Source organism: Opisthocomus hoazin, chromosome 14 (genome assembly GCF_030867145.1).
Source record: "Opisthocomus hoazin isolate bOpiHoa1 chromosome 14, bOpiHoa1.hap1, whole genome shotgun sequence".
Taxonomy (NCBI): Eukaryota; Metazoa; Chordata; class Aves; order Opisthocomiformes; family Opisthocomidae; genus Opisthocomus; species Opisthocomus hoazin.
Genome location: NC_134427.1, coordinates 2,852,900 through 2,877,968, shown reverse-complemented (window position 1 = coordinate 2,877,968; position 25,069 = coordinate 2,852,900). Strand labels below are relative to the sequence as shown.

At 47.1% G+C, this 25,069-nt stretch overlaps 1 protein-coding gene across 2 annotated transcripts in view; it reads left to right on the top strand.

The window, feature by feature from the left end:
* Positions 1-17,972, top strand: part of HDX (highly divergent homeobox) — a 54,017-nt gene extending 36,045 nt beyond the window's left edge. For both annotated transcript variants that reach the window (XM_075435611.1, XM_075435613.1), the window contains exons 7-11: positions 115-322; positions 3,664-3,743; positions 6,593-6,676; positions 9,309-9,431; positions 10,890-17,972. In XM_075435611.1, coding sequence (XP_075291726.1) covers positions 115-322; positions 3,664-3,743; positions 6,593-6,676; positions 9,309-9,431; positions 10,890-11,015 — 621 coding nt within the window. In that variant the 3' untranslated portion in view covers positions 11,016-17,972. The remainder of the gene's footprint in view (positions 1-114; positions 323-3,663; positions 3,744-6,592; positions 6,677-9,308; positions 9,432-10,889) is intronic.
* The last annotated feature ends 7,097 nt before the right edge of the window (positions 17,973-25,069 follow it).

Here is a 25,069-nt window from a genome sequence, read left to right as displayed (position 1 = left end):
TGGCCTCCCTCGAATTGCTGTTCCTGCAGTACGGATGTGCTAATTTCGCTTGGTTGTGGGCCTGTTGCTTTTGTTATAGTTTCTGATATCATTCATGTTTATTTCTCTTACAAGACTTGGATTGGGAATCGAAGACGGAAATACCGTTTAATGGGGATTGAGGTCCCACCCCCTAGAGGAGGTCCTGCTGATTTCTCTGATCAATCTGAATTTGTTTCTAAATCAGCACTTAATCCAGGAGAGGAAACTGCTACTGAAGTGGGGGATGATAATGATAGGAATGATGAAGTATCAATCTGCTTGTCTGAAGGAAGCTCACAAGGTATTTGAAAATGCAGTTACTACTGTGCATATATTTTTAATTTTGTGCAGTGTGCATGCTTTGGATTCTTTGTTGTACACATTCAAAAATGTCTGCAAGAGTGTGTAACAGTCACGAGTTACCTACCCTGGCCGTACTGAAGGTACTGCTCAGTGTCTTTCAGCTACCTCTCTCTAGATGAACTTTGTTGGTTTTGTTATCACAAAGCTTGCAGAAATCTTTTATCGTAAGACCTCTGTTTCTGCCAGATTCATCGGAAGTTAAATGACAAGCTCACAATTTGCCGGTGCAGCCGAGAGACGTCTCGTTTCCCTAGGAAGCCAGGTTTTAAACAAAGCTCTCTGTCAACTGGCCAGTTCTGCGCAGCCAGCTTGAATATCAGTTGCGGTTTGCCTGCACCACACCGACAGGTCTCATCCAGAGATGCACTAATGCGCGCGACCCTGCTCGCTTTGAGCTGGCCAGAGCTACGCACTCACAGTTTTCCTGGTATTAAACACATGCTTATGAGATATGTTCAGAAGATAGATTAGCTCAGACTTGGTCTTGAACTAAAAGAGCTTCGCAGCGTGTCAGAGCGTAGCAGAACTTCTGCCATTAAGCTGTCTGCGGTGCGTGTAGGGTGTTTGGCAAGCAAATACAAACCGACAGAAAAGATCAAAGTCAGTGGCAGGGGCCTACTGGGGGAGCCTTGGAGCTGCACGTACGGGGTGCCTGCGTGTTCTCAGTAGATGGCATGATCGTGAGTGGTCAGTGTCTCAAACTTAATTCCCTTTTACTCCACCTCCCAGAACCGCCTGGCCACATGACATCAGTCTCTCCCTTTCCCTCTTGCACCTTGGCACTCTGGGCCGAGGGCAGGTGAACTGCCGCTCGGCGCGTTCGCTAGCTTCACGAGCTCAAGTAATTGCTCCCAGGGCTTCTGATTAGAAGAGATCAGTGAAGCCTTTGCTCTCTAAACTAAAAGAAAGTCAGATCTAGTGCATGCTGTTGCAGCTTAATATGCCAGACTTGATCTTGTCATTTTGTCTGAACAATTGAAAGGAAAGAACTACAAAAACTGAGAACTGCTGGGAATGAATTTGTGATAGCTGTGTCATATTCTACTGTAAAGAGAAGAAGATGATAAAGAAATGGGTCAAGTGATTGAAAGCCAAGTGAGATGCAAAATCCTTGATTTGCCTGAGGTGTGGAAGGAACTGATTTAGTCAGATCTGCATGAAAGAAAATGGTGACAGGGGAAGAGTCTGAATTCTCTGTAGCTTGAAGTGAGGAATAACACCACATTTACTGAGCGAGGCTTTCATAAAACGAGATAAGGCTGTAGGACTACGAGTAGATTATTAGAGTCAAAGCTTCAGGAAGTGCAAGAAAACGACAGGATTTCCACAGCACCCAGGAATCCCACTTTCATTCCTTTATTCTCCCACAAGAATGATTTCTGTCCATTTCTCCAGTTCAAAGGAGTAGGTTTCACTGCTGCAGCTTTGCCTGTTTTGAACCTCCTGGAAAATATTTCTACCAATAATCATGTGTGCTGTTCAGTCACAGATAGGTGATTGTTTTAATGTTTGAGAACTGTAACTTTTGGTCCTAATTTATAAAAAAAAATCAAAAACACAACAGCAAAAAAAACATTCTCAAAGACAGGGAAAAGATATTTTTAGTCACCTGATTAGAGTGAAAGATATTTTTAGTCACCTGATCAGAGTGAAAGTGTTGATGGCACTTGCTTTTAAAAAGTAGTCTGTAAATATTTAAAGAAAAAAGTGTACTCTGATGCAAAATTAAGCGTTCAAGTTCTCATAATCCCTTACCTTTTTTAAACATATGTTAATGGAATCCATGCTTTGTGTAAGTGAACACAGCTCTGCGGAGGCCATTAGAGCTCTGCCGGTTTATATGAGCTGAGGATGAATATTGAAAGAGTTGGAAGTGCTGCAGGGAGTTGCTTCATTCAGCTCCCGAATCGGAGCGGTGCCTGGCAGGGTTACCGAGTGCCTGGCGCTTCAGACAGTGGCAGGGTCCCCGAGGGACACCTGCAGTGACCTTCGCTCCTCCGAGTGCAGCCAAGGGCTCGCAGATTGCTCCCTGTTCACAGGGCTCCCATTTGCACCCGTCTGCTTTTGCCGCTAGCAGATTTTCCTCTGAAGTCATGGCCAGTGGCAGATTAAATCTGAAACAACTTCAAATAAAATTTGCTCAGTTTAGAGATATTTTGCTGGTAGAGATGTTAATTAAAATAGTAACTGTCTCTGTATGGTCTGGCCTAAATATTATCCTCTCTTTGCAACTGTTGGCAATCTCCAGTTAAATCCTGTTAGCCCTGCGTCTGCGTGGAAGTGAGGCACCCCTGCATCGTTACCTGCCCTCTCCTTCCGTGTCCCCCGCGCACGTCTGCTGCCCGTCTGCCCGCCGGGCCTCCCTCCCTCCCTGTCGAGGGGTGATAGCTGGGCTGCGCGACCCGGTAACGCGAGCTCTGCCCTCAGCACCACCGTCCAGTCTTACCGGCTCTGGGAGCGCTGCGTTTCCAGTTAATAGCCTAGCTGTTCATGGCGGCATTTCAGGTTTTTATCATAGCTCTCTCGCCTCTGTGTTTTGGTTTATTTTCTGATTTGATGTTTTTATCAGACATTTTCTTTTTGGTAGTGCATTAAATGTGGAGAATTAAAGTATCTGAGAAACACACTTAATCATAGGGATGAATAGGCTTATCTTTCTTGTTTTTTCACGCTGGCCGTAGTCAGAGCTGATAGAATTATCTAGTGCGTGTAGTTGAAATTTAAGGATAAGATTTGCTCTCTTTTCAAGCGTGTGCTTTGCTTATACCTCAGAGAGCAGCTTAGACTCACTAGAAATAAACATTTGCCATACAAGAATGAAATAATCTGCTAGATCAGTTTTTGGTTCAAAACCAGTCAGGGCCTGCAAGGAAGAGATGGGATTCTGAAATGTACACTATAATTTCAGGGCACGCAGGACTTTTCATGTATTCATTTATTTTAATAAACAAGAAAAAAAAAGCTCTGGGCACCTCTGTGTGAAACTCATGACCTTTGGATATTCCAACCTGAACCTAAAAATAGGAAGGCTTTGGTACACTGCAAGAGAGTGACTGATAGTTTTTCTGTTGTTTTGAGTAGTCATTGGCATGACTTTGCCCTGAAATACTTGTGATACGATGTCTTTTTTAATAAGACATACAGTATTTTTTATGAATAGACATTGATATGACTTTGCTTTTATGTCTAGCAGATGTGACATATTTAGTGGTAAAGACTATTAATGCTCCTTCAGCATCAAATTTAAATGAAATCTGAAAAATTAATTTATTTTTGCAGAAGAGACAAATGAAGCTCTTCAAAATGAAGAAATCGGTCACAAAGATGATGACCAGAATCCAGTATCTGCTGACAATGTGGTAGGTATACCTTTCCTTTTCCGCTGACGTGACCTCCGTAATCGCTAATGCTGAGGTGGTTGTCCAACCCTAGTGTTTTTCACTAGGTGAAAACTGCAGTTGAGTGTGCTAAGAGTCCTTCCAAATTGGTTGAGCACTAACAGAAACTGTACTAGAAGTAGTAAAACAGAGCTATGCCCATTCTGTAGAAATGGAATCATACGGCTTTTTCTGTATTGTAACAATTCCGTGATCTTTTTCTGGAGTGCAAAGCGCAGCGCTTGGGTAGTGCTCTGTAAGTACCTGGTATAGTGAAACAGTAAGAATAAAAAACCCGGAATAAAAACTGAAAATGGCTTTCTGTAGCTTTAAGAGAGTCAGGTATCTCTGGTGCTTCCTCTCCGTAGCTAACCTTGAACATGTGAGCTCAGGCTGGGCTGGGTGTGTACTCTTCATTCCCATACCCTTGACAGGGCATTATTTCGATGTTTCTTGTTTTGTCACTCGCATTCGCATGGAGTCAAACACAGTTGTTGTTGCTGTTTTTGATTGACTGCAGTGAGACAAGGAAGGAAAGACAGAGGGAGGAGTCATGGCAAATAATGCAATATATCCCCTTTGTTTAGCCTGCCTTCTCTCAAATTAGAAGAAAGGAGAGGAGGAAGAGGAGAGAAGACCCCAAGTGGTAGGGTGATTTTTATCTTAAAAGTTATCTGCAGAATGAACAGGTGATGCTTCCAGTTCCCAACTGCGCTCTTATTGCAGTCAGAGATTAAATGATGGCCGCTCAGAACATGATGAGAGCCTTTGTGTTACATTAATCACACACAACCTGAAGTGGGAAAGCGAACAGGAGATTCCCTTCCCTCTCTGCTTATAGAGGAGAGAGCGTTTTCTTTCTTTTGTTAATGTATGATCATCTTTTGCCTAAACTGAAATCCCACGGTGGTATTTTCTGGGGTTGCCTGAATAGAAACAGCTGCCTTTTTCCCTTCTGTTTACCTTAATGGCCTGCTGTGACCTGAGATGCAATCACTCCGAGTTTCAGGCTGATGCATTTACCATGGAGACGCAGGATGTAAAATGACAAAGGTAAAAGGTGTGCAGAGATGATGTCCGAGAGACTCCGTTCTCCAGCCTGCCTGAACTCCAGCATTACATAATTTGATATAAGAAGAGGGAGTGAAAAAGAGTTAGTTATATTCTGTTCTGAAAACACTAACAAATTTTTAAAACATACGCAGTTAAAATTTGGCTAGCATACGTTGGACTTGCAGAAGAGATACAGTTTTCTTATTTGAAATTCTAATCTGTTCTTTCCCCTACAATCTTAAAATGTGTAATTATAAGAAAGATAGTGTGAATGTTTGGCATTTATTTAGACACTCTTCCTCAAGCTGAGTCTAAAACCAAAAATATTTGAATCACAGTGTTACTCAGGGTATGATACAGCAGCAGATCTTTGAAATGTTATCACTTCAGCTAGGTTGTCAGACACCGAAGCACAGAAAATGTGGTTTACCCTCCCTGCCTTCAGCACACGCTTGTGAGCTTGGTGGGTACGACTAGTGAGAGCCTGCTAACCCCTCCTGAAGGATTTCTCCTTGCTGATTAGAAGGACCTTTCTGGTGACTGGTCTGCAGGCAGACAGAACACCCGCACATACGCTGCAGAGGAGAAACGGCCTCTAAAATAGCACCTCACGAACTAATCATTGAAGTGTGTTGTGTCACTGTGGGCCCTTGCCTATGCTGTGTTAAACAGTATACTAAAAAAATGTAGTAAAATTGGTTTAACATATTACATACAATCTCATAAATATTTACAACTGTCAAATCCATGAAAAATAGTAAAGAAAACCCTAAACCCCTCTTCTTACACTACCGCTGCTTCCCTCTCAAGAATAGTGAAATTTATAGTTTCATCTGGGCAGTCATCCTTCTGAGTTCTTGGTAAAAAACGCCATTTTTACCACTGTCTGATTCAGAGTCATTCCATCCACTTCAGATCTAGCTTAGATATGAATAAAAATTTAAAATGTCATAGGTTCACAAAAAATGGGTAAATGTTGGGTTTTCTCCTGTTGAAATAACCTTTTAACATAATTGTTTTACGTAAGAAGGTTTTTTGTTGGGAAGAAGAACAGAACGCTCAAGTGGTAAATAATGTAAGAGCGAATCTTTTAAAACGTGAGATGCGATTGGAATGTGTTTCTAAGTTCTAAACAGCATTGAGCTTGGCCTTTAACGTTGTACTTCAGATATCTTTAGAAACCCAATATAAAAAGCTCCCGAGGATTTCTGTGAATTAAGTGACAATGTCTGTGTGAGTGCGTTTGACACTGTCCTTTGCGTGAACATCCTCTTCTGTCTGGGGCGTTTGACTCACACTGTGGCCACAGACGGCCAAAGGAGACCTCTGCGTTTTTTGGGGCAAGAAGCAGGTTGGGTGGGCTGTGCCTGTCGCCTGCCGTAATGCCTAGCTTGCTCCAGAGGAATAAACTTCCACAAATCACCCTTCCACAAACAGCTGATGGGATAAAGTGCGGGCTTTTGCAGGCTGTGAGGAGATACGGTCCGCAACGTAGTGCCCAACGCGGGGTGGCATGGAGCTCCTCCTCTGCGAACGGCCTGCGTCACCATGGCAGCAGCTCTGGGCACCCACGGCTGCCACTCGGATTCCTCCTGGATCTCGTGGCTGAGGTGCATGATTGCCATCTGATGGGGGCTCCGCAATGCGGAATTTCTCACCGGCCAGCCAAAGGTCCTGTTGCCCTCATCCTGTTGTGCCAGTTTGAGAGATGGGTGGGTGGTTGGTTATCTAACCTGTGCACTCAGATATTTGGAATGAACCCTTTACTTCTGTTTCAGAAAATAGAAATTATAGATGATGAAGAAAGTGATATGATAAGTAATTCTGAAGTGGATCAAATGAGTTCCCTTTTGGATTATAAGGTGAGTAACGAGGCTCTGAGATGTTAACATGGACGGCTCAGACGGGTGTGTCGGCAAGGGGTGCAGCAAAGGCGTGTGGGAGCCTGGGACTCCTCTGCTTTCGTCAGGAACCCGTGCTACCACGCGTCATCCCCTCGGTCACATCTCCTCATCCCATTTACAGCCGGGTTACCCGTATTTCAACCCCGGGGGAGGCAGGAGAAATCCCGTTTCTCCCCAGCAGTTACATCACTCTAGCTGTAGCCATCTGCAGCTCCCACCACGTGTCCCAGACAAAGGAATGCATTTAGCCTCGAAACCCAAGCTTGCATTTTGTGTGAGAGTTGTTCTTTGGAGTGCTGCGGCACGCTTCGACAAGCAGCATGGCGCTGTGTGTGGAAAGGGACATAACAGCTGTAATCCTCTAATAAAACGGGGGGATCTGAGAAGCAGACCTTCTCACAGTGCAGTGCAGGACATCTCTGGGAGCAGTGGTGGGAGGAGGAGAAGCAGTTGGATACGTGACAGCCGCTGTCTTCTGCCGACTGGCAAAGGTTATGCGCGTGCTGCTGCTCTCCGAAGAGTTGCCACAGTTCGGTGTTGTATATTGAGCATGTTTTTACATATGTAGCTGATTTTTTTTTTTTTTTTTTTACTTAGTAAGCAGGTATGTTCTCCTGATGATAATCCATTACCAAAATAAGAAATAGATCATCTTTCCAGAACAACAATTACTCCTCCAAGCAGTGTTTTCGTGGTAAGGGCAGAGGAGAATGAATACGGAGAGGGAATGACCTTTTCTTAATGTCACCTGTCACCACAGCGGAAGGCTGCTCATGCCAGCATGCCCCACAGAACCTTGTTTGTTGGCGTGTGGTTTGACATCAGTGATCAGTCTTTGTGCCCACGCGTTTTCTGCGAAAGTCTGAATTCCTTCTTTGGCTGGGCAAAATCCCTTGCTAAAGGGGCAACTTCTGAGTTCCTGTCTGAAAGAAATGCATTCAGCTAATTTTCTCATGAAAGCCTCAAAACTGCAGCCCAAATATTTCTCTCTTATTCTCAGAGCTGTTATAACCTGAAACAGTATGGTGAGGAATGTTTTGACTGAAGAGAAGTGAATTTTCTGGGGGAAAAAAACCTAAAAACAACAGCCATTTTTAAAGGCTTATTACAAGCCTTACAGTTCGTCACGTAGTCTCGCCTTTTCATATCAACTAGAACTGAATTACCGCCAGGGTAGCAAATGTAAGCATGAATATCAGAGCATAGTTCTGTGGGTTGTTTTGTTGTTTTTTTTTTAAAATCATCATTAAACAAAATGCCAGCTTATAAATTCACTGGTGAAATTTGCTTATGTAATGATTTGCTGCCATCAAGGAACTTTTGTCTGCAAAACTGCCAACCTAATTACTCACGTGGTTGCATAAGCAAGGGTGGGTTTTTTCTTGCCTCCGATATCCCTCGGTAAAGGCAACACTTAGCATGAATTATCTGTGAACCTAAATGCTTACTTTCTGTGCGTACTGGGCATTGCGAACAATTTCTGTAGGCGTCATTTTTTCATTATATTCTGTATCTTAGGGAGGATGCACATTTGGTGCTAGCGTGCAGACACCTTTTGCAAAAACGCCCAATGACTTTAGTCTTGAAAAATGAACTGTTTATATAGGTTACGTGATCTTTGCAAATGTTAAATAACCAGAGAAAATTAATTTGAGCTCTCCACTGATCAACAGATTTAGTGTTTTGATCTTGCATACCAATCAGCTGGTAAGTTTGAAGGAGAGGAGATATTTGAAATAAACTGAAGTACTTATCAAATCTGAATTTTTAATCAAGAAGTTTGTTATTTTTATATTAAATGATCTGCAAGTACAGTAATGTATTTATGCAAAGGTTGGAAAATGCCTTCTCAGCCATAGCATGTATGTTCCCGGTATTTCTCCATTTTGTAACGCCATTCTTATTTATTCTGTAACCCCAGAGATGTTGGGGAGGTGGGTGAGCTGACACTTCATGATACATGTCCAACTCTGCTGCATTAGAGGATGCCAGACTTTAATTTGTGGTAGCTTTGAGGCATTGTCAGGAGGTTCTTTCTCCCTGCTCTTTGCATCAAGTGTTCTGCTGTAATAGTGGAATTCAGTTGGTGTCTCGTCTCACAGTGAGCCTGCCTTGTCCAGACCACTTCTTCAGGAAGAGACATGGGCTTTTTTTTCTTTATTGTAAAATGGAATTAGAGGTCGTCCGTAGAAAACAAAAAGCAGGGCCTCTCTAAAAGGTTCATGTAACTGTTGGCCCAAGTCATTACTGCTGTGATGGTGGTGATTCTGCAATGCCTTGTCTGCGCGTAACGTGGCTGGCTGGCCCCTGTCTCCTGCGGAGGAAGGTGAGGACTGCAGCGGCGTACGCAGCTGCAGGTCAGCGTGACGCTCCTGGCCGGTCATCGGAACCTCCTGTTTGTGTCCCGCGTCTCCGTGCCTTGATCTGTAATTCTGCAGTCTGGAACTTTGGGCTGTACTTAATGCTGGTTTTGGCAGGAATCATAATAACCAAACTTTCACTTATGTTCACTGTTCATCTGTTTCGGCATCATTAAGAAGATGCAGTACTATTTGTTATTTCCAGAACTCTCTGTCATTGTCCCCCACAGAATGAAGAAGTCAGATTCATTGAGAATGAGTTGGAGAATCACAAACAGAAGTATTTTGAACTACAGACATTTACTCGGAGTTTGATACTTGCTATTAAATCAGATGACAAAGAACAGCAGCAGGTAGGTCTCGAAGCAGGTCTTAATAACGGAAGGCGTGTGTCATTTTGTGTTCTGTCGCTCCCTTGGTGCTGCTCCATAGTGCCTGGAGGCTCAGATTACGATTAGGGCAGCTGAACATCTTAAGGACAAAGAAAATGATGAGGGGACTGGAGCATCTGTCCTGCGAGGAAAGGCTGAGGGAGCTGGGCTTCTTTAGCCTGGAGAAGAGAAGGCTGCGAGGGGACCTTATAAATGCTTATAAATATCTTCAGGGTGGGTGTCAGGAGGACAGAGCCAGACTCTTTCCAGTGGTGCCTGGCGACAGGACAAGGGGCAATGGGCACAAACTGAAGCACAGGAAGTTCCGTCTGAACATGAGGAAGAACTTCTTCCCTCTGAGGGTGACGGAGCCCTGGCCCAGGCTGCCCAGGGAGGTTGTGGAGTCTCCTTCTCTGGAGATATTCCAGACCCGCCTGGAAGCGGTGCTGTGCAGCCTGCTCTGGGTGACCCTGCTTGGGCAGGGGGGCTGGACTGGGTGACCCACAGAGGTCCCTTCCAACCCCCACCAGTCTGTGGTTCTGTAAAATCTGAACTTTAAACGAAAGAAGGATCTTGCAATCTATCCAAGCAATGGCATAGACAAAGAAGCGTGACTTTCACAGAGGGACAGCCAGTGCGCCAGGGCACGCTGAGGGTTTGCCTGTTGGGAGCTCTGAGGTGCGAGATCTAGGGGAAAAACGCCAGGCTACTTCAGTTTTACTGCGCCACATTTAATAGACAGCACGTCTTTCAGTGCTTGGTTGGATCGTGTCTTGTGTGCAGCAGTAGTGACGTTCTGTGCTTTATTTAGGAAGAGATTTTGTTGCTTTTATTTTTTTCCTTTTGCCTTTACGATCTGCAGTTTTTCAGGTGTAAAAATAGAAACTGTAACTCGCAAGAAAGAAACCTGGAACGCTTTTACATCCAAAATAAATTTGGCTTATGGTTGTTTTCCGTAATTTTTTCATAAAACCCTAACAACTGAATACAAAGAGAAGTAAACTTGAAATCTTTGAAAAAAAAACAATGTATCACTGTAACAGTAATGGTCTTGTAATGCAGCACCTGGTTCTACCTCCTGCAGGGTCACAGTATAGCGTGGTTATAGATATTTTAAAGCTTATGCGTGTTAAAAATATCTGAGTAAAATAAATGAATTTAGATCATTTAGTTTTGTCCAGTTTTGGGGGGGGGGTTGGTTTGAGCTGCTTCCACAATAACTTGAGGAACTTCTGGAATTGTTGTTGTAAGATATGTGATCTTGGACAATGTTTTTCCTTTCAGTATCTACCAATACTGACCTTTTTTTTTTTTTTTTACCCATCCAATACCAACAGTGACTGAAAGGCTCAAGATTTTTCACTATCTGTTTAAAAGACATTTAAATGCTGATGTAAAACATCTACCTAATACTGTATTGTACTGTTCTTTTGCTTACAGGCACTGCTCTCAGACTTACCTCCTGAACTAGAAGAAATGGATTTCAATCATCCATCCCCAGAGCCTGATGATACCTCATTCAGCTTGTCGTCTTTATCGGAGAAAAATGCCTCAGACAGTTTGTGATTTATTTTTTCTAATTGACAAAAAAGAAACCCTGCGTAACGTGTAGGTTTCAAGGGAACGGCATTTTGCTACCCAGTGTTCTTCAGTCCAAAAAAGGAAGCCCACGGTGCAGTAGACCTTCCTGAAGGATGGCTGTAGTGTGTCACGGCTACAGTTTGCAGCGTCAAGAAATTTTGAATGTTGGTTTTGGTAAATGAAAGAACTGTGTGAGGAAAGGTTTCGCTTTTAGCAGTTTGGCCTTGATTAGGATAACTTCTGACTTTCCAGAATAACTCTTGCTCTGTAGCAAAGTCTTTTTGAGCAGGTATCCGAGAATGGAAAACAAACGTCCTCTTGCTCAGACAGCTAATTCTTCAGAGCTGCTTGCTCACCAGTCCTGTTTGTTATTTTTTTCCCCATTTTTACTCAGGTAGGTGGACTAAAAATTGGGGATCCAAATAGAATAACAGGCTTTTTACGAGTTTTGCTTGAACCCTTTTGAAATCGAAAATTTAACTAAAGCGTTTTGCATTGTGTGACTTCAGATTGTTGAATCTTCCATTTTCTGACCAAAACAGATGAAAAAGCTTTGAAAGGCTAACTGATAAAATTGAATTATTGTCAATAAATTATTAATGTAACAAAGCAGTCATAAGTGTTGTAACAAATTAGATGGATATGGGAAACCTGATAGCTGCAGAACGTGACTTTCCGATATTCTCATGGTAGCAATGGGATTAGATGTTTACACTACTGTTTAGGGGTTTATGAATGTCGTTACAGTTTTTATTTGTCAAAGTCTGAATGCTGAAGTTCTGTTCATTGTTTTAAGTATCGGTTAGACATTTTTCCACCAACATAAATCCACGGCTGTCATTGCATCCTGAAAGATGAATCAAGTGTTTGGAATCGAGCTTTGCCGATCTTCTGAACGTGGCCTGGTTTTGAAGCAGCCCCATCTGATGAAGTTTTTGGCAACCGCCACGGTACGGTTGCCGTTTCTAAGCTGTGAGCTTGAGTGCAGGCAGTGGCTGAAATGAATTTCTTCTTTCCTGGCTGTCATTCACATTGAATCCCTTTACCCATCTGGTTAACTGGATGTGCAGACACATTCAGATAAATTTAGCAGGGCATGTAGATGCGTGCCCATATTATTAATGCTCTGTAAATTCTGTTCTGAATATTCCTCAGTAAGCAGTTTTGAAACAGATACCTTCACAGTCTGGTAAAAAGCCTGATCTTTCAATACTATGCCAAATAATTATTCTGGTGAATCGTTATTCATGCAGTACAGTAAGTAATCCCCTTAATTTCAGTGGGAGGACCAAGGTGTAGCTCAGAAAATCCAGAGTGCTGGGGAAATAACACTTTTTTTTATTCCCTCTAATACTGGGATTAACTCACGGTTTGAGGTTTTTCTTAGTAAGGTCTGTTCCTCCTTAATCACTTCTGCGGCTTCTTTTTAGTGTCAGTAGTAAGCTCTGTTCTTTCAGGGTTTTTTCTGTCTCTGTGTTGTCCTTGGGCATGGGGAGCTTTTAGCAATATCGTTAAATGCCAGCTGCATAAAGGATAGTAGCAGTTTTAAGAGCTGTTTTAAAAAAACAAACCAAAACCGTTTCACAGTTCTGACTACTATACCATTCGGTTAGTTCCCAAAAGATCTCTTACCGTCTGCTCTGCAGAGTAACCCCTCAAAAGCAAGCTGCTGGGCCTGTGTTTGAGTTCAGGCACTAAAGCTCAGAGTGGAATCCCAGGAGAGAGGGGATCTGCACTCTGCGTAACCAGGAGGTAAGCGGTAGGTTACTCATCCTCTCGCTGCCTAAGCTGAAACGTCACGTCCTGGCTGGCAGACGCGTCCTTGGAGCCTTACTCGGAGGAGGAGCAGTATTTTATGTGCCTGTTGAAATGACCACAAATCTAAAATTAATTAAAGTTTGTGAGCAAAGATCACAGTACTGTCCTTCAAATGTAAGACAGGGCTCAACTGTAATTCTGCTCCCTCTGAAAAAACCATTTATAAAGGGTTTTCTATACCGGGTTAACAATGCTTTCTGTTACTGTGCTCTCTAGATAGGAAATTTGTGCCACTGACAGTGAAACCTCGTGTTTTCTCTGAGCTTTGCTGAAATGAAAAGAAACATAGTACTGTGATTTACCACTATGTGGACCCTGTTTTCCTGCTGCTTCCACTTAAATTCCTATGACAAAAGGCACGATACTTTTAATGAGAGTTCTTGATTTCATGGTCAATTAAGGTATCCACCTTTATACAAGAAAAATTTTCTTTGATAACATTTCGTATTTTGCTCTGTCTTGCTTTTATTTCACATGCCAAGTCGCAGGAGCTTGTTTAGAGCGCACTGCTACCAGATCCAAGCAGTCGTGGTCCCTCTGCCTGGGGAAGCTGGAATCCTCCTCAGGGTGCGCAGCTGGCGCTGTGGCTGTGGGCAGCACCCACCTCATCCCCGTGGGCAGCTCATTCCTCGGCCCTGTTCTCTTGCAGGGTGACAAGACAAAACAAAGCGAAGTAGTTGTGTTTCCGTACCCTCAAACAACTGACAGTGTTACAGGCTATTTGGGAAGAAAGAGTATAAATTATATTCCTGTATAAGAAAATGCTGTCTAGGATAATACAGCTGTTTGGCATTTCTTTGCAATATCAGTGTGTATCTCCTGTCATATGTAAAACAAAAATCTTAACGCTGTATTACTACTACTGGTATTTTAAATCATTGCAGCAACAAGAGTTCTGCAGGCCAGTGGCTGAAGAGCAGCTCGCGAGGCCCCGTAACGTAACACGTCACCATCCTGGGGAGTTGGGAAATACGTAGCCAGGTATGGCCCTTGAGACCAGCCTCGCGCAAGCCCTTGGGGACTGAGGCTTTTGGTTTGCTGGTGTCCCTGACGGGCAGCGCGGTGTGCTGACCGAGTGAGCAGATCGCACCCCGGTCCCCGTAACTCGCTCAGCTGGACCCCAGAGCAGTGTGAGCCAGTTGGGCACATTCCCTCCCAGCTTCGTCCTAGCAACTGTGACCAGCTTCTGACTGGCAGGCGCCGCGTTCCGATACGCAGTCACCGGGATACTCATTTCCAGATGAAATTCTGAAAGTCCTGCAGATGAAGGAGAAGGATGGGGAGGGCTCTCTGGGCCCACGGCGCACTAGGGTTTGGTTTGTGGGTATTTCCTCTGGTCACGGGATGATAACGAAGGCCCACGCTAAGTGCTAGCTCATCATTTGCATAGGCTTGCCGCGACAGAGCCAACGGCAGCAGAAATCAGGCCCTCGTTTGCTTCATCCATGAGAGATGACTTCCCCGGCGTTGTTTGCTCCCTAGTGTCGGGACATGAGCGATGACGTACGTCTTTCTGAAGAAACCAAAGCGGGAAAAGGTAGTTCGGAACAGACGCCGGAAACCAGAGGCAGGATGCTCGCTCTCCTCGGGGAGCAGTGGAAGTCTTTGATGCTAGCAAGCTCGCTGCTGAAAGCCGTTTCGCAAAGCTGTGCCTCCTCGCGTTGCCCTGCAGACGATGCTGCTGTCAAGTCTATAGGTCTAACGGGAGCGAGTAAGAGTAAATATTCTATTAGGTGAGATTTTGGCAGATTTAAAAGTACGTGAACAGATGTACCACACAAGTGTCAATTTTCTCGAGTGCTTGGTTCTTGAAGCAGCACTGCACTTTAATCTTTCCAAGTATTTCTTTTCTGCTAAGGCAATAAAAAGTCTGAAAACGACAAGCAGATGGTGGGCTTTGCAGTCCTCCGAGTGAAAAAAGGAACGTATCGGTTAAATCTTCATCTTCTTAAACTGGGAAGCAGCTTATCAAGCCCATTCATCACCTGTATCTACTGCTGTGGTGATACAGTTGGAATGATCGGTGAAATCAACAGTATCGTGAGCATCCTTATGGTGGAAATGGAAATTACTGCTGGAAATCGATCCGCTCTCCGATTCGGGATCTCTGTTGCACTACCGTGTTGGTAACGTCGTAAAGGAACCGATGCACAGCACGAGCTTCTCCCTGGGTACTCTGGTCGTGGCTGACGGTTGGGCTCAGGACACCGACAGTGTGAGGAAAGACAGTAACGCGCAGAAACGGAATAGCGGAGAGTGTCCGAAAGGCGAAGGAGTCCTCACTGTAACACCACAACCCAAAGCTTGGTTTACGACCTCCGGTCCCGCTGGCCAGAGCCTGCAGGTCAGCCGGGGAGCTGCGGGGCGCTTCACGCGCTGGGGCCGGCGAGCCTCGCGCTGCCCGTGTCTGCCTTGTCTGCCCCGCGTCTTCCGAAGGCTGAGCACGCTGCTGGGTTGTGAGACGCCTGGACAGAGTTGGAGGATGGTGAGCAAGAACTCTCCGGCTGGTTATTAACGAAACCGGGAGCTGGTTTGTGGTGGTGGATTTCTCTGCCCAGTTAATGTTTTGGCACGTTGGCCAACTGTGAAATCTTCGAAGTTACAAACAAAAATAAAAAGCGGTACTGCAGAATTGGCTCTTGCCATGGCAGAGTAGGGTTTTATTCTGCCGAGAGAGTATTTGTTGGTCTCTGCAAGGAGCAGCTGACGTTTGGTCGGAAGCCGACAGACACAAACGGGGCAGAAACTTGGGCTTGTGGCGGTGGCCGTTCTCGTGTGAAACAAATGAGCAATACTCTCCCAGAAGAGAGAACGTTCCTGTAAGGAAAATGGTTTCAGGTCAGTGCTTCGGCTCTGGTGAACGTTTCACTGTACTGCTGAACGAAGGAAAGACTTCTTTTCAGATTCTGTATTACGTTTTACACACACTACCTCGGAATCGTGACACCACCTTTAAAACCACACACAAAATGTGAACTCAAACTTTTTTTTTTTTTGATGTTTTATAGGCAATAAATTATTTCCAGCACACATCCTTCAATTTTGTGCTTGTTTTTCAGCTGAGTGCGAGGCATTCCGTTTGGTTTTTATTTTGGAACTATTTTTATGTGTTTACCTTAAAGACAATCTACGGACAAGGAAATAATAAAGCTGCCCTGGGAGGAAAGACGAGCGCGTGTTAATGGCAGGACGTGTTTCCGTTTGGCTGAGGAGGGGGCAGTTAATGGGCTAGCCGTGCCACCCGGGGTGCAACTGCTGCAAGGAATGGATGGAGTCCTTTATTCGGGTCCCGAAGGAGTGCTGGAACATTGCTCAAGTTGTCACAGAGTAATTAATCGGAGAGAACAGTCAAATAACGAGCCCCAGCAATGCCATGAAAAGGAACGGGGTTTTGTGTTTTCCGAGACGTACAGTTCCGTAAATGTGTCCTCATATTTTGATCTCAGCTGTTGTTTCTTTCTTTGTACACATTGGTAGGCAAAAAAAAACAACTTGTAGAAACAATTTTGATTTGCTTGTAAGCAAGGGTTAAATGCAAATGGATCGGTAGAAGGCTAAGGTTAAAATGTAGACCGTGTTTTGTAGCCAAGTTTCATCTCGGAAGAGTCCCCGAAATACCTGGGGAAGGGGCAGGGAACGCGACACCACGAGGCATTGCGGTTCCGCGGCAGAACCGAAGATCCCGGGCTTTTGTTCGAGAAAATGAAAATAAACTAAAGAGTTTCTGCACCTGGGAAGGCAAGTGCTGCTACTTTAGCTTCCAATTTTGTGAAATACAGGTTGAAAAGTCATTGGCAAATCCACTGAATTGTGCTGGGGAAAAACTGTGCTCTCCAGTGTAAATGGCACCATTGCTGTGGTCGTGGCTGCGACTGCGGCGCGTGTGGGAACACCCGTGTGCGGGTTTATAGTGTGCACAGATAGGCTGCACTGGATCGCCCTGCTAGCATCCGCAAAGGTGTTTTCACTTAAACTGTTCATGTAATTTTTCTAAAATACATTTTATTTGCTCTCATTCTTATGTCTTACTAGATATTGATTACGTAGTTTTGAAATTTAGTCAAAGACATCCATACAAATATTTTTTTATAGTTTAACTCCTTGCAAAATGGAGAATTTTTAGGCTTGGGAACTTGTGAAAACGCCCATCATAGTGGCATTTCTAAGGGATCTTGGCAAATAAACAAACTGCTGTGTTTATGAAGAGGTAATGAATCTTCCGCCATGACAATTTCTGCTTTAGTTTCACTAAAGGTAGTTTGATTTAAAAAAAAAAAAATCTGAAAGTTTAAATATTATTGTATAACTTGGATGTTTTCCTTAGCCCACGACACTGAAGAGAATCGCCGATCTTAACACTCGTGTCATTTCTTTCTGGGCCAGTCCCTTGAGCTTTGTAACCCGAGTGTGTCACTGGGTTTCTCCGTGACAGTCAATATTTATATTGCATTTTTATCATTTGTATCAGTACGTGTAGCAAAGAGACGGCTGCTGATCTGAAACTGAAGTACCTCCACGACGCTCCAGGGCGTGTGATCTTGGCTTATTTGAAAGATGGCTGCCTAGTGACATGTTCCATACATTTCTATTGATTATTTTTTTTTTCTGTATATAGAAGGGTATTTATAATCTTGTATTAACAGAGTCATCACGAGAAATGCGTATTTCCTTCTTTAGAAGCCTGCTCAGCTATTTTTATATAAAATGTTGGTCTTTGCCTTAATTTTTTTTTTTGTGAAAAATTGTGCCATAGATATTTTAACTTATCCACAGATAGGTGACAGAGTTTGCTTTGACTTCTCTTTAGTTCATTATTTTTTCCTCAAATTGTTCGAATCGTTTTCTCCTCCAAACGCGTGTCAAGGTTGGTTTGCTTTCCTAATTATTATTTTTCCTCAGTTTTGGAAGATACCTTCATGTGCATGCTTTGGTAGGTCAAGTTTTTCCTCTGTAGTTTATTGTTTATAGTTTAGCAAAACCTTTTATTGAAGAAAAAAAAAGAAGTAATGCTTGTACAAATGTATCAAGAATGGCCCAAACGGTCAGAGTAAAGGGCTACTTAGCGCTGGTAAATTTGTCTACTAGACTCAAGGATATTTTTCTACATCTGTCAAGTTTGGGACTATGGAGAAATGAAATAAAGGTTAACGAACTCCTTTTCCTACATGTCGTTCTGGGTTTCTGTATTTATTATTGTCTTGGAAAAATTCAGTCCTGTTCAGAGTGTCAAGAACGAAGCGAACGTCGGGGCGCAGCGCCGGCACGGCCCCGTTCTGCGTCCCCAAGTCGAGCGGTGGGGATTTCCTCACGAAAACCATTGTTCGGTTTAACAAAAAGGAAATAGAAATGAGGAAAACCATAACCTGCACTGCAGTTCTGCGGCAATCCGTAAGAGAGACCCTGCATTCCCTTGAGCCTTCCCCTGTAACGAGTCCGTGTTCGTTCGGAGCGGCGGTGCCCGTCGCGGGGGTCTGCGCGGCGGAACCGGTGCTGCCGGAGACGGAGCGGTTGCTGGGAGCGGCTGGGATATCTGCGACTGCTTCGGTGCCTCTTCGGGGAGAGGCGTCTCGGAACTGAGCGCAGAGCTTGCAGCCCTCTGTCCCAGGAACACCGCTGCCGTGTTCTCCCTTTCCGTAACGCAAGTTTCTGCCTAATGAAAGCAATTAACGTACGGCACTAACAACAGCGCGGGCTAACTGAGGTGAGCCATTAACCGCAAGTGGTTTGTGTTGGGTTTTTTTCAATATTTCAAAGATAAATGTGAGCTCGCGTAAGTTACTGTTACTCACGACACTGTTCCTCAGCACTTACTACCTTGAAAACCTCCAGAGCTAAGTACTGCGGGCTCTGACTTCGGCTGGCGATCAGGCGATTGCTTTGACGGAAATCTGGCAAAAAACTGAGTGCCGATCCCTGTTTGGTTTTTGAGCTGATGAAGAAAACATCACAGCTGTCCTGAAGAGCTTACAGTGCGGTACCACGGCTGCGGGAAAGAGCTGAAAATGACTTCAAGGCCAGGAGTAGCCAGAGAACAACGGCTGGGGCCCTGGCCCTGAGGTTTGCCCGGTCGCCGCTGCGCTCCGGACGGCTTTTGCTGACGAGCGGTGCCCGACAGCGACGTGGCCACGTCCGCGGCGATCGTACGGGCACGCACGCACTCCCCTGACTCGCTGCTCTTCAACCGCAGCTGTGCGTAAACCCGATTACTAGGAAGATCCTGGGAGCTCTGAAGTCAGCTGAATTCATCCCAAACTTGGAGCTGAGACCGCATCCAACTTCTGCAATGGTGGCTGCGGAAGAGGGGTTAAACAGAGAGAAGCGGAGGAATGAAGAGTGGGTAAATCTGTCTGACGCTGAAGATTCAGCGACAGAGTTATCGGTGACACTGGACTTGCGTGGTTTGAGGGAAAATCCCAGCCGGAGCGGGGCTGGTGGCTGGAGCTGTATTGCCACCTCGTGGCGAAACACCCCACAAACCGGGAGAAAATTGTCCCCACGCTTCGTATTTCACAACGAGCAACTGTTTTTATCCAAATGAGAAATAAATCTAACAGGAAAATAAGGAATCTGGCATTTAGTAAGGAGGGGGCTGAGATCGGGCTGAACGCGCAGCCTGAACTCTGCCCTTTGAGTTCTGAAAATGTGTGGGGGTGTGGAGGGAGAGAGGCAGAGAGGTCCGACGCGGGGTTCTGTGTCCTCAGCGAGACTTTCCGATTTGACTTTGGTTTCAAGTTCTGATGAGAGCACCTGCAGAAGTTGAACCAGGGCATCAAAGCAGCCGGATCAGTCGTAAGCTCGTTTGGGTTTTTGTTCATTCAGTGCTGTGCAGAAGCAGTAACTAAACAGGATTTCCAGGACAATATTGACAGAGTCTCGACGCTGGTGTTTCTGTTAAGCCGATGAAGAACAAGGCAGTGTGTGTCAGGCAGGCGGAATTCCCCGGATCTGTTCAGACCTGAAGGAAACTCTTCCCAGAAACTGAAGTGAAGCACCCGGGGACTGCAGCCCGACATGGAGCCTTCCAGCTGTTCGGTGCGCGCTCCTGTCTGAACATTGTGTTTCCCCAAGAAATGCTCTCCGAAAGAAGATGCAGCACCGTCTGCAGTCACCTGAGGAGTCTGAAGGGCGGAAAAGCTGCCACAGGTGTTGGAAAAACCCGGAGGGAGGGTTTGTCCCCAGGACTGGTGCAGGGGCACCGCAGGGTTGCTCTGGAGGGAGGCGATGCTCGAAACCTCCGGCCAAGACGCCAAAAACTGCCCTGGAGCAGCAGAACCCTCCGCGGGGCCGCTCTCCTTGTGCCGGGTGGGACGGCGGGATCGGGCCCTGCTGCTGGGTGAGACCGCGGCCAGGGGCCTCGCACCGTGGTGGGTGCTGAACCCGCTCTGCTCTGACCCCGTGGGCGCAGCGCCCGGTGGCGGCTGAAAATCGTAAGCTGGGGGAGCGTTCTGGGTTCGTGTCCTGCGGGAGGGACTGGGTCTGGGGGTACCAGAGCTGCTCCTTGGGGCAAGGTGACGTGCGGCAAGCTGGGGTGGCTGGGGTGGCCACGCTGCCTCTGCGCTCCCGCTGCAACGGGTGAGGGGAAATGACGGTGGAAGGAAAAAAGAGGTGTTTTCTGGTCATTTACTTGCAGTTTGTATTATTGTAGTGGGGAATAAAGGAGGAGGGGAGGGGAGGCTCTGTTTTCCTGCCAGGGAGGTTTGAAAATTTTCAGACTTTTTCTACTATTTTATCTGGGGCTTTTGGTTCTTTTTCACTGGAATAATCTTGGACTGTGTAAAATCTTTCACTTAAAAAATGCTCATTTGACATTTTTTTGAAAGAAAAATTCTCCCGAGCCCCAGTCTTCCTGCCACGGTCTCCTCCTCTTTTCTGTTTGATGTGAAATTTTCAGCTGCGGGCCCGTTCCCCCTTTCTCCGGAGGGGTTTTGGGTGCGGCTGCCCTCCCGCTGCGGTGACGGGAGGGCTGTGCGGACCCGAGGGGGCAGATGGGGAAGGGGAGCTTGGGCTGGGGTGGGGGGCACGCTCCCAAAACAGCTTCTGAACTGCAAATCGGAGGACGTTTTCTTTCCTCCTAAAGCCAAGTTTTCTTCCAAATAGCGAAGCCCTATTTCAAAGCTCCCTTGCTGGTTCGAGGCTCACAAACCGGAGCAGAGCGGGTGGTGGCTGCCGTGTCTCCCGTGGCCTTGTCTCACCTTCCCAGGTGACCACTCGGTTCAGAGCACCCCGGCTACGGCTGCCTAACGGGCGCTTCTTCCCCTTCGTTATTTCACGTGCGATGGCGATGCGAGGTTCTTCCCGGCAGCGTCTCCGCTCCCTCCGGCTGCCGTTGGGTTCCCAGGCGGCCCCGGGTGCGGGCGAGCTCCCAGCCCCGTGCCTGGAGCCGGCGGCTGCTCCCAGGGCTCCCTCCTGGGGAGGACGGGGCTGGCGGGAGCAAGGCCGGTGGGAAAAGGCGGGGAAGGCTGAAGGCAAAGGGAATAACGCTTGACTGAGGGAAGGAAAGGAGAAACGGAACAAAGCGTGAAAGATGAGAGAGCTGGGGAGCAGAGGTGGAGATCAACGGAGAGGGGGAGCAGAGCAAAAACCCCCCTGAAGCGCTTGGAACGGGGCGGAATTTAAAGTGAATTTAAAAAGGCAACCAATGAGCCCACCGCCAAGAGAGGCTGGATGGAGCAGCAGGAGCCGCTCCTCGGGACGGCCACGGCCTTGGCACGGCACCTGAGAGCAGACGCCCGCCGTCCCGCGCCGCGCCTGACAGGTACGCCTAACGAAGGCCACAGGTTAATTGGCCTCTGTTTAATATCCTGTGAATACTTCCCTGCTGTAATAGTTGCAAACCTGTTGCAACCAAAGTCCCTTCGACTTTCTTTCCAAGAATAGTAAGTAAATGGCTCACCGGGGTCTGAACTGTAAACAGATTTTGTGAATTTTGCCAGAAACTTAATATTGAATTATTTCTTTATGCCCACATGTCTTTCCTGGTTTTCTTAATTCTGCCAAATATTTAGCTCAGCAATCTCTTCTCTCAGCAACCCACACTCTCCTAGCGACATAATCCCATTTTTGGACCGTTCTTTAGAATGTCAGCGTTTGCACAGAGCTGGCCAAAGAAGCAAAACCGAGCTGAGAGGAATAAAACAAAGGAATGTGTTCCGCTCTCGTTTGTGGATCAGGGTGTTCGCTCCTCCCGGGCAATCTGGGGTGCCGAGCAGCAGGGTTTGAGCCTCCCCAAGGAAACGCGGGCGAGTCCCAGCCCCGCGTTCCCCGGCCGGCACGGACCCTGGCCCGGGCTCCTTCTCTGAACCCTCCGCGGGGCGAATCCCCCCCGAGAGGGCCTTGTGCCTCCCCGCCGAGCTCAGGGCCACGTGGCCAGGATGGAGACGCGTTTGTGTGCTCCCCGATCACACTTCAGAAAGAGACGCTTTTCTGAGTTTCATGTCTTTAAAACATTCATTTATCTGAGATTTCTTCTTATGAAGCCCCGAGTGCTTGGCTGGAAATGCCGTTCCTTGCTGCCATCAGTGGGCTGGGAGCTTGCTCGCCGCCTGCTGCGGTCCAGTTCCTCGTCAAGAAGCAGGATGCTCACACGTGACTCCGTTTTCAGAGTCTGTGTTGCTTATTTGTCTGAAGGACGTAGAAAAAAAGTGAGAAAATCAGCCTTGCTCGACAGTCAGCTAATACAAAAACCCAAAATTTGTGCAAACCTTTGTAATGAATCACAGAATGTTCGGGGTTGGAAGGGACCTCTGTGGGTCACCCAGCCCAACCCCCTGCCCAAGCAGGGTCACCCAGAGCAGGCTGCACAGCACCGCTTCCAGGCGGGTCTGGAATATCTCCAGAGAAGGAGACTCCACAGCCTCCCTCGGCAGCCTGGGCCAGGGCTCCGTCACCCTCAGAGGGAAGAAGTTCTTCCTCATGTTCAGCTGGAACTTCCTGTGCTTCAGTTTGTGCCCGTTGCCCCTTGTCCTGTCACTGGGCACCACTGAAAGAGTCTGGCCCCGTCCTCCTGACACCCACCCTGCAGATATTTATAAACATTTATAAGGTCCCCTCTCAGCCTTCTCTTCTCCAGGCTGAACAAGCCCAGCTCCCTCAGCCTTTCCTCGTAGGACAGATGCTCCCGTCCCCTCCTCATCCTCGCAGCCCTGCGCTGGACTCTCTCCAGTAGCTCCTCATCTTTCTGGAACTGGGGAGCCCAACACTGGACACAGCACTCCAGATGAGGCCTCACCAGGGCAGTGTAGAGGAGGAGGAGAACCTCCCTCGACCTCCTGGCCGCACTACTCCTAATGCACCCCAGGATCCCATTGGCTTTCTTGGCAGTCAGGGCACACTGCTGGCTCATGGTTAACCTGTCGTCCACCAGGACACCCAGGTCCCTCTCCACAGAGCTGCTCTCCAGCAGGTCCACCCCAGCCTGTACTGGTGCATGGGGTTGTTCCTCCCCAGGTGCAGGACCCTGCACTTGCCCTTGAAGAGTTGTGTCACCTTTGTTCATTCTGTTTCAATTATTTCTCCCCCCTTTAAATCACCCTTCAGCTGAAGAAGCCATCCAAGATAACAGATCTTCAGTCACTCGCTGCAGCTGCGTGCTCCGGCGTCCTGCTGCAGCGGGGAGCAGGAGCGGCTGGGGCTGTCGGAGCCGTTCCCCCGACGTGCTCCCACCCGGGATGGGGACGGGGACGGGTGGCATCGCCCACTGCTCGCCGCTCCCACGCCGAAGCGATGTGTTGATTCACTCTGTAATTGATTTGGGCAACTCGAGGCAACCGGTTTCCAAGATACCACATCCTTCAGATATTTAAAAAATCACAACTCTGGCAGTATATTATATTTAAATGTCGAAGTATAACATGTGTGTGTGTATATATATACACACACTCCCGGGTCTCTGTGTGAACTGAAAATGTATGGACGGGCCGGGAAGCGCCTGGCGCTGGTGCAGCTCACCCGCAGCGGCTGCCGGCGGCCGGTTCAGTGGGTGGCCCCTCTCCGAGTCACCGTGCAGACAACATCTCGGCTCGGCCTCAGAGGGTCCTGGAGGCTCTGCTGCCCTGGGGCTCTTGGGACAGCTCCAGTTCACATCCTGACCACGGGCAGGTATTCAAGAGTGATTTTGGGTTTTTCTTACAAGCACCGGGGCAGTGAGCAGTTCCAGCTCGGCACGGCGGGCTTTGTTTGCTGGTTCTGCGGTTCCTCGCCGTCGCCTCCCCACCTCCATGCCACTGAGGGGCTGCCACGCTTCACGCAGGGATCGCTGCCATCCAGCAGTGAACCCTTGGCTTCCTACATAGAGGAAATTTCCAGAGAAGGGAGAGGAAACTCTGCCATGATTTCCCTCTGGCTTCCCAACAAAACAATTGTTTCAATATTGGTTAAATCGATTGAATATTACGAGCCCCCGGAGCTGCGCACACACCTTTGTGAGCTCTGTTTTTCAATGCATGAAAAGGAAACTCATGTAGGTAGGGGAAGACGGGAAAGCTCTGAAGCAGGCAGGAGGGGAAGGCATGCCCGGGAAGGTGGATGGGGATGGGGACACACGGGTCACCCCCTCGGGTCGGCTCTGCGGGTGCAACGCAGCACTGAGCAGGAACGAGGGGAAGTGCCCAGAAAGGCAGAGTCCCCAACCTCCCTGCTCGCGGCTTCTAGAGCAAGAGCAACGCTTCGCTAAATCCTGAGGTCTGGCATGAGCCGGACTTGGGCAATGCAGAGATTTGCCTTGCGTTGAGGCCAAGACAAGGTGAAAAATATGTTAAGAATGGAGATAAAGGCTTGGATTCTCGTCCTCCCAGGTCTGACCGTCACAGTTTGGATTTGAATTTAAAGGCAGGATCCAAGACCACCCAAATCCTCCTCTCATGCATCTCTCGGGCGTAGGCAGCAGCAGGAGACCACAGAGGAACCTTGAGGGAACAGAACCGAAACAGCTTGGAACTGCAGGTAATTAAGGTCGATTAATCCGACAGATGAAATGCCAGTGCAAGTACGTAAGGGAGAACAATAATCCTGTAAAGCTCAGACAACCCTGAGACAGGGCCGCAAACGCGCCCGATGCCAGGGACGGGCATTCGGGTCTGGGGAGAAAGGAGTGGCAGGGAATCGGGGCCAAACCCCAAGAGCCTCCTTGTTGGGGTGCAAGGGGGGCTGATCTTGGCTACTCCAACCAGAAATAGGGTGGGAGAAGCCCCCTGAAGACGAGCGTGTGGTCCGGGACTGCTTCC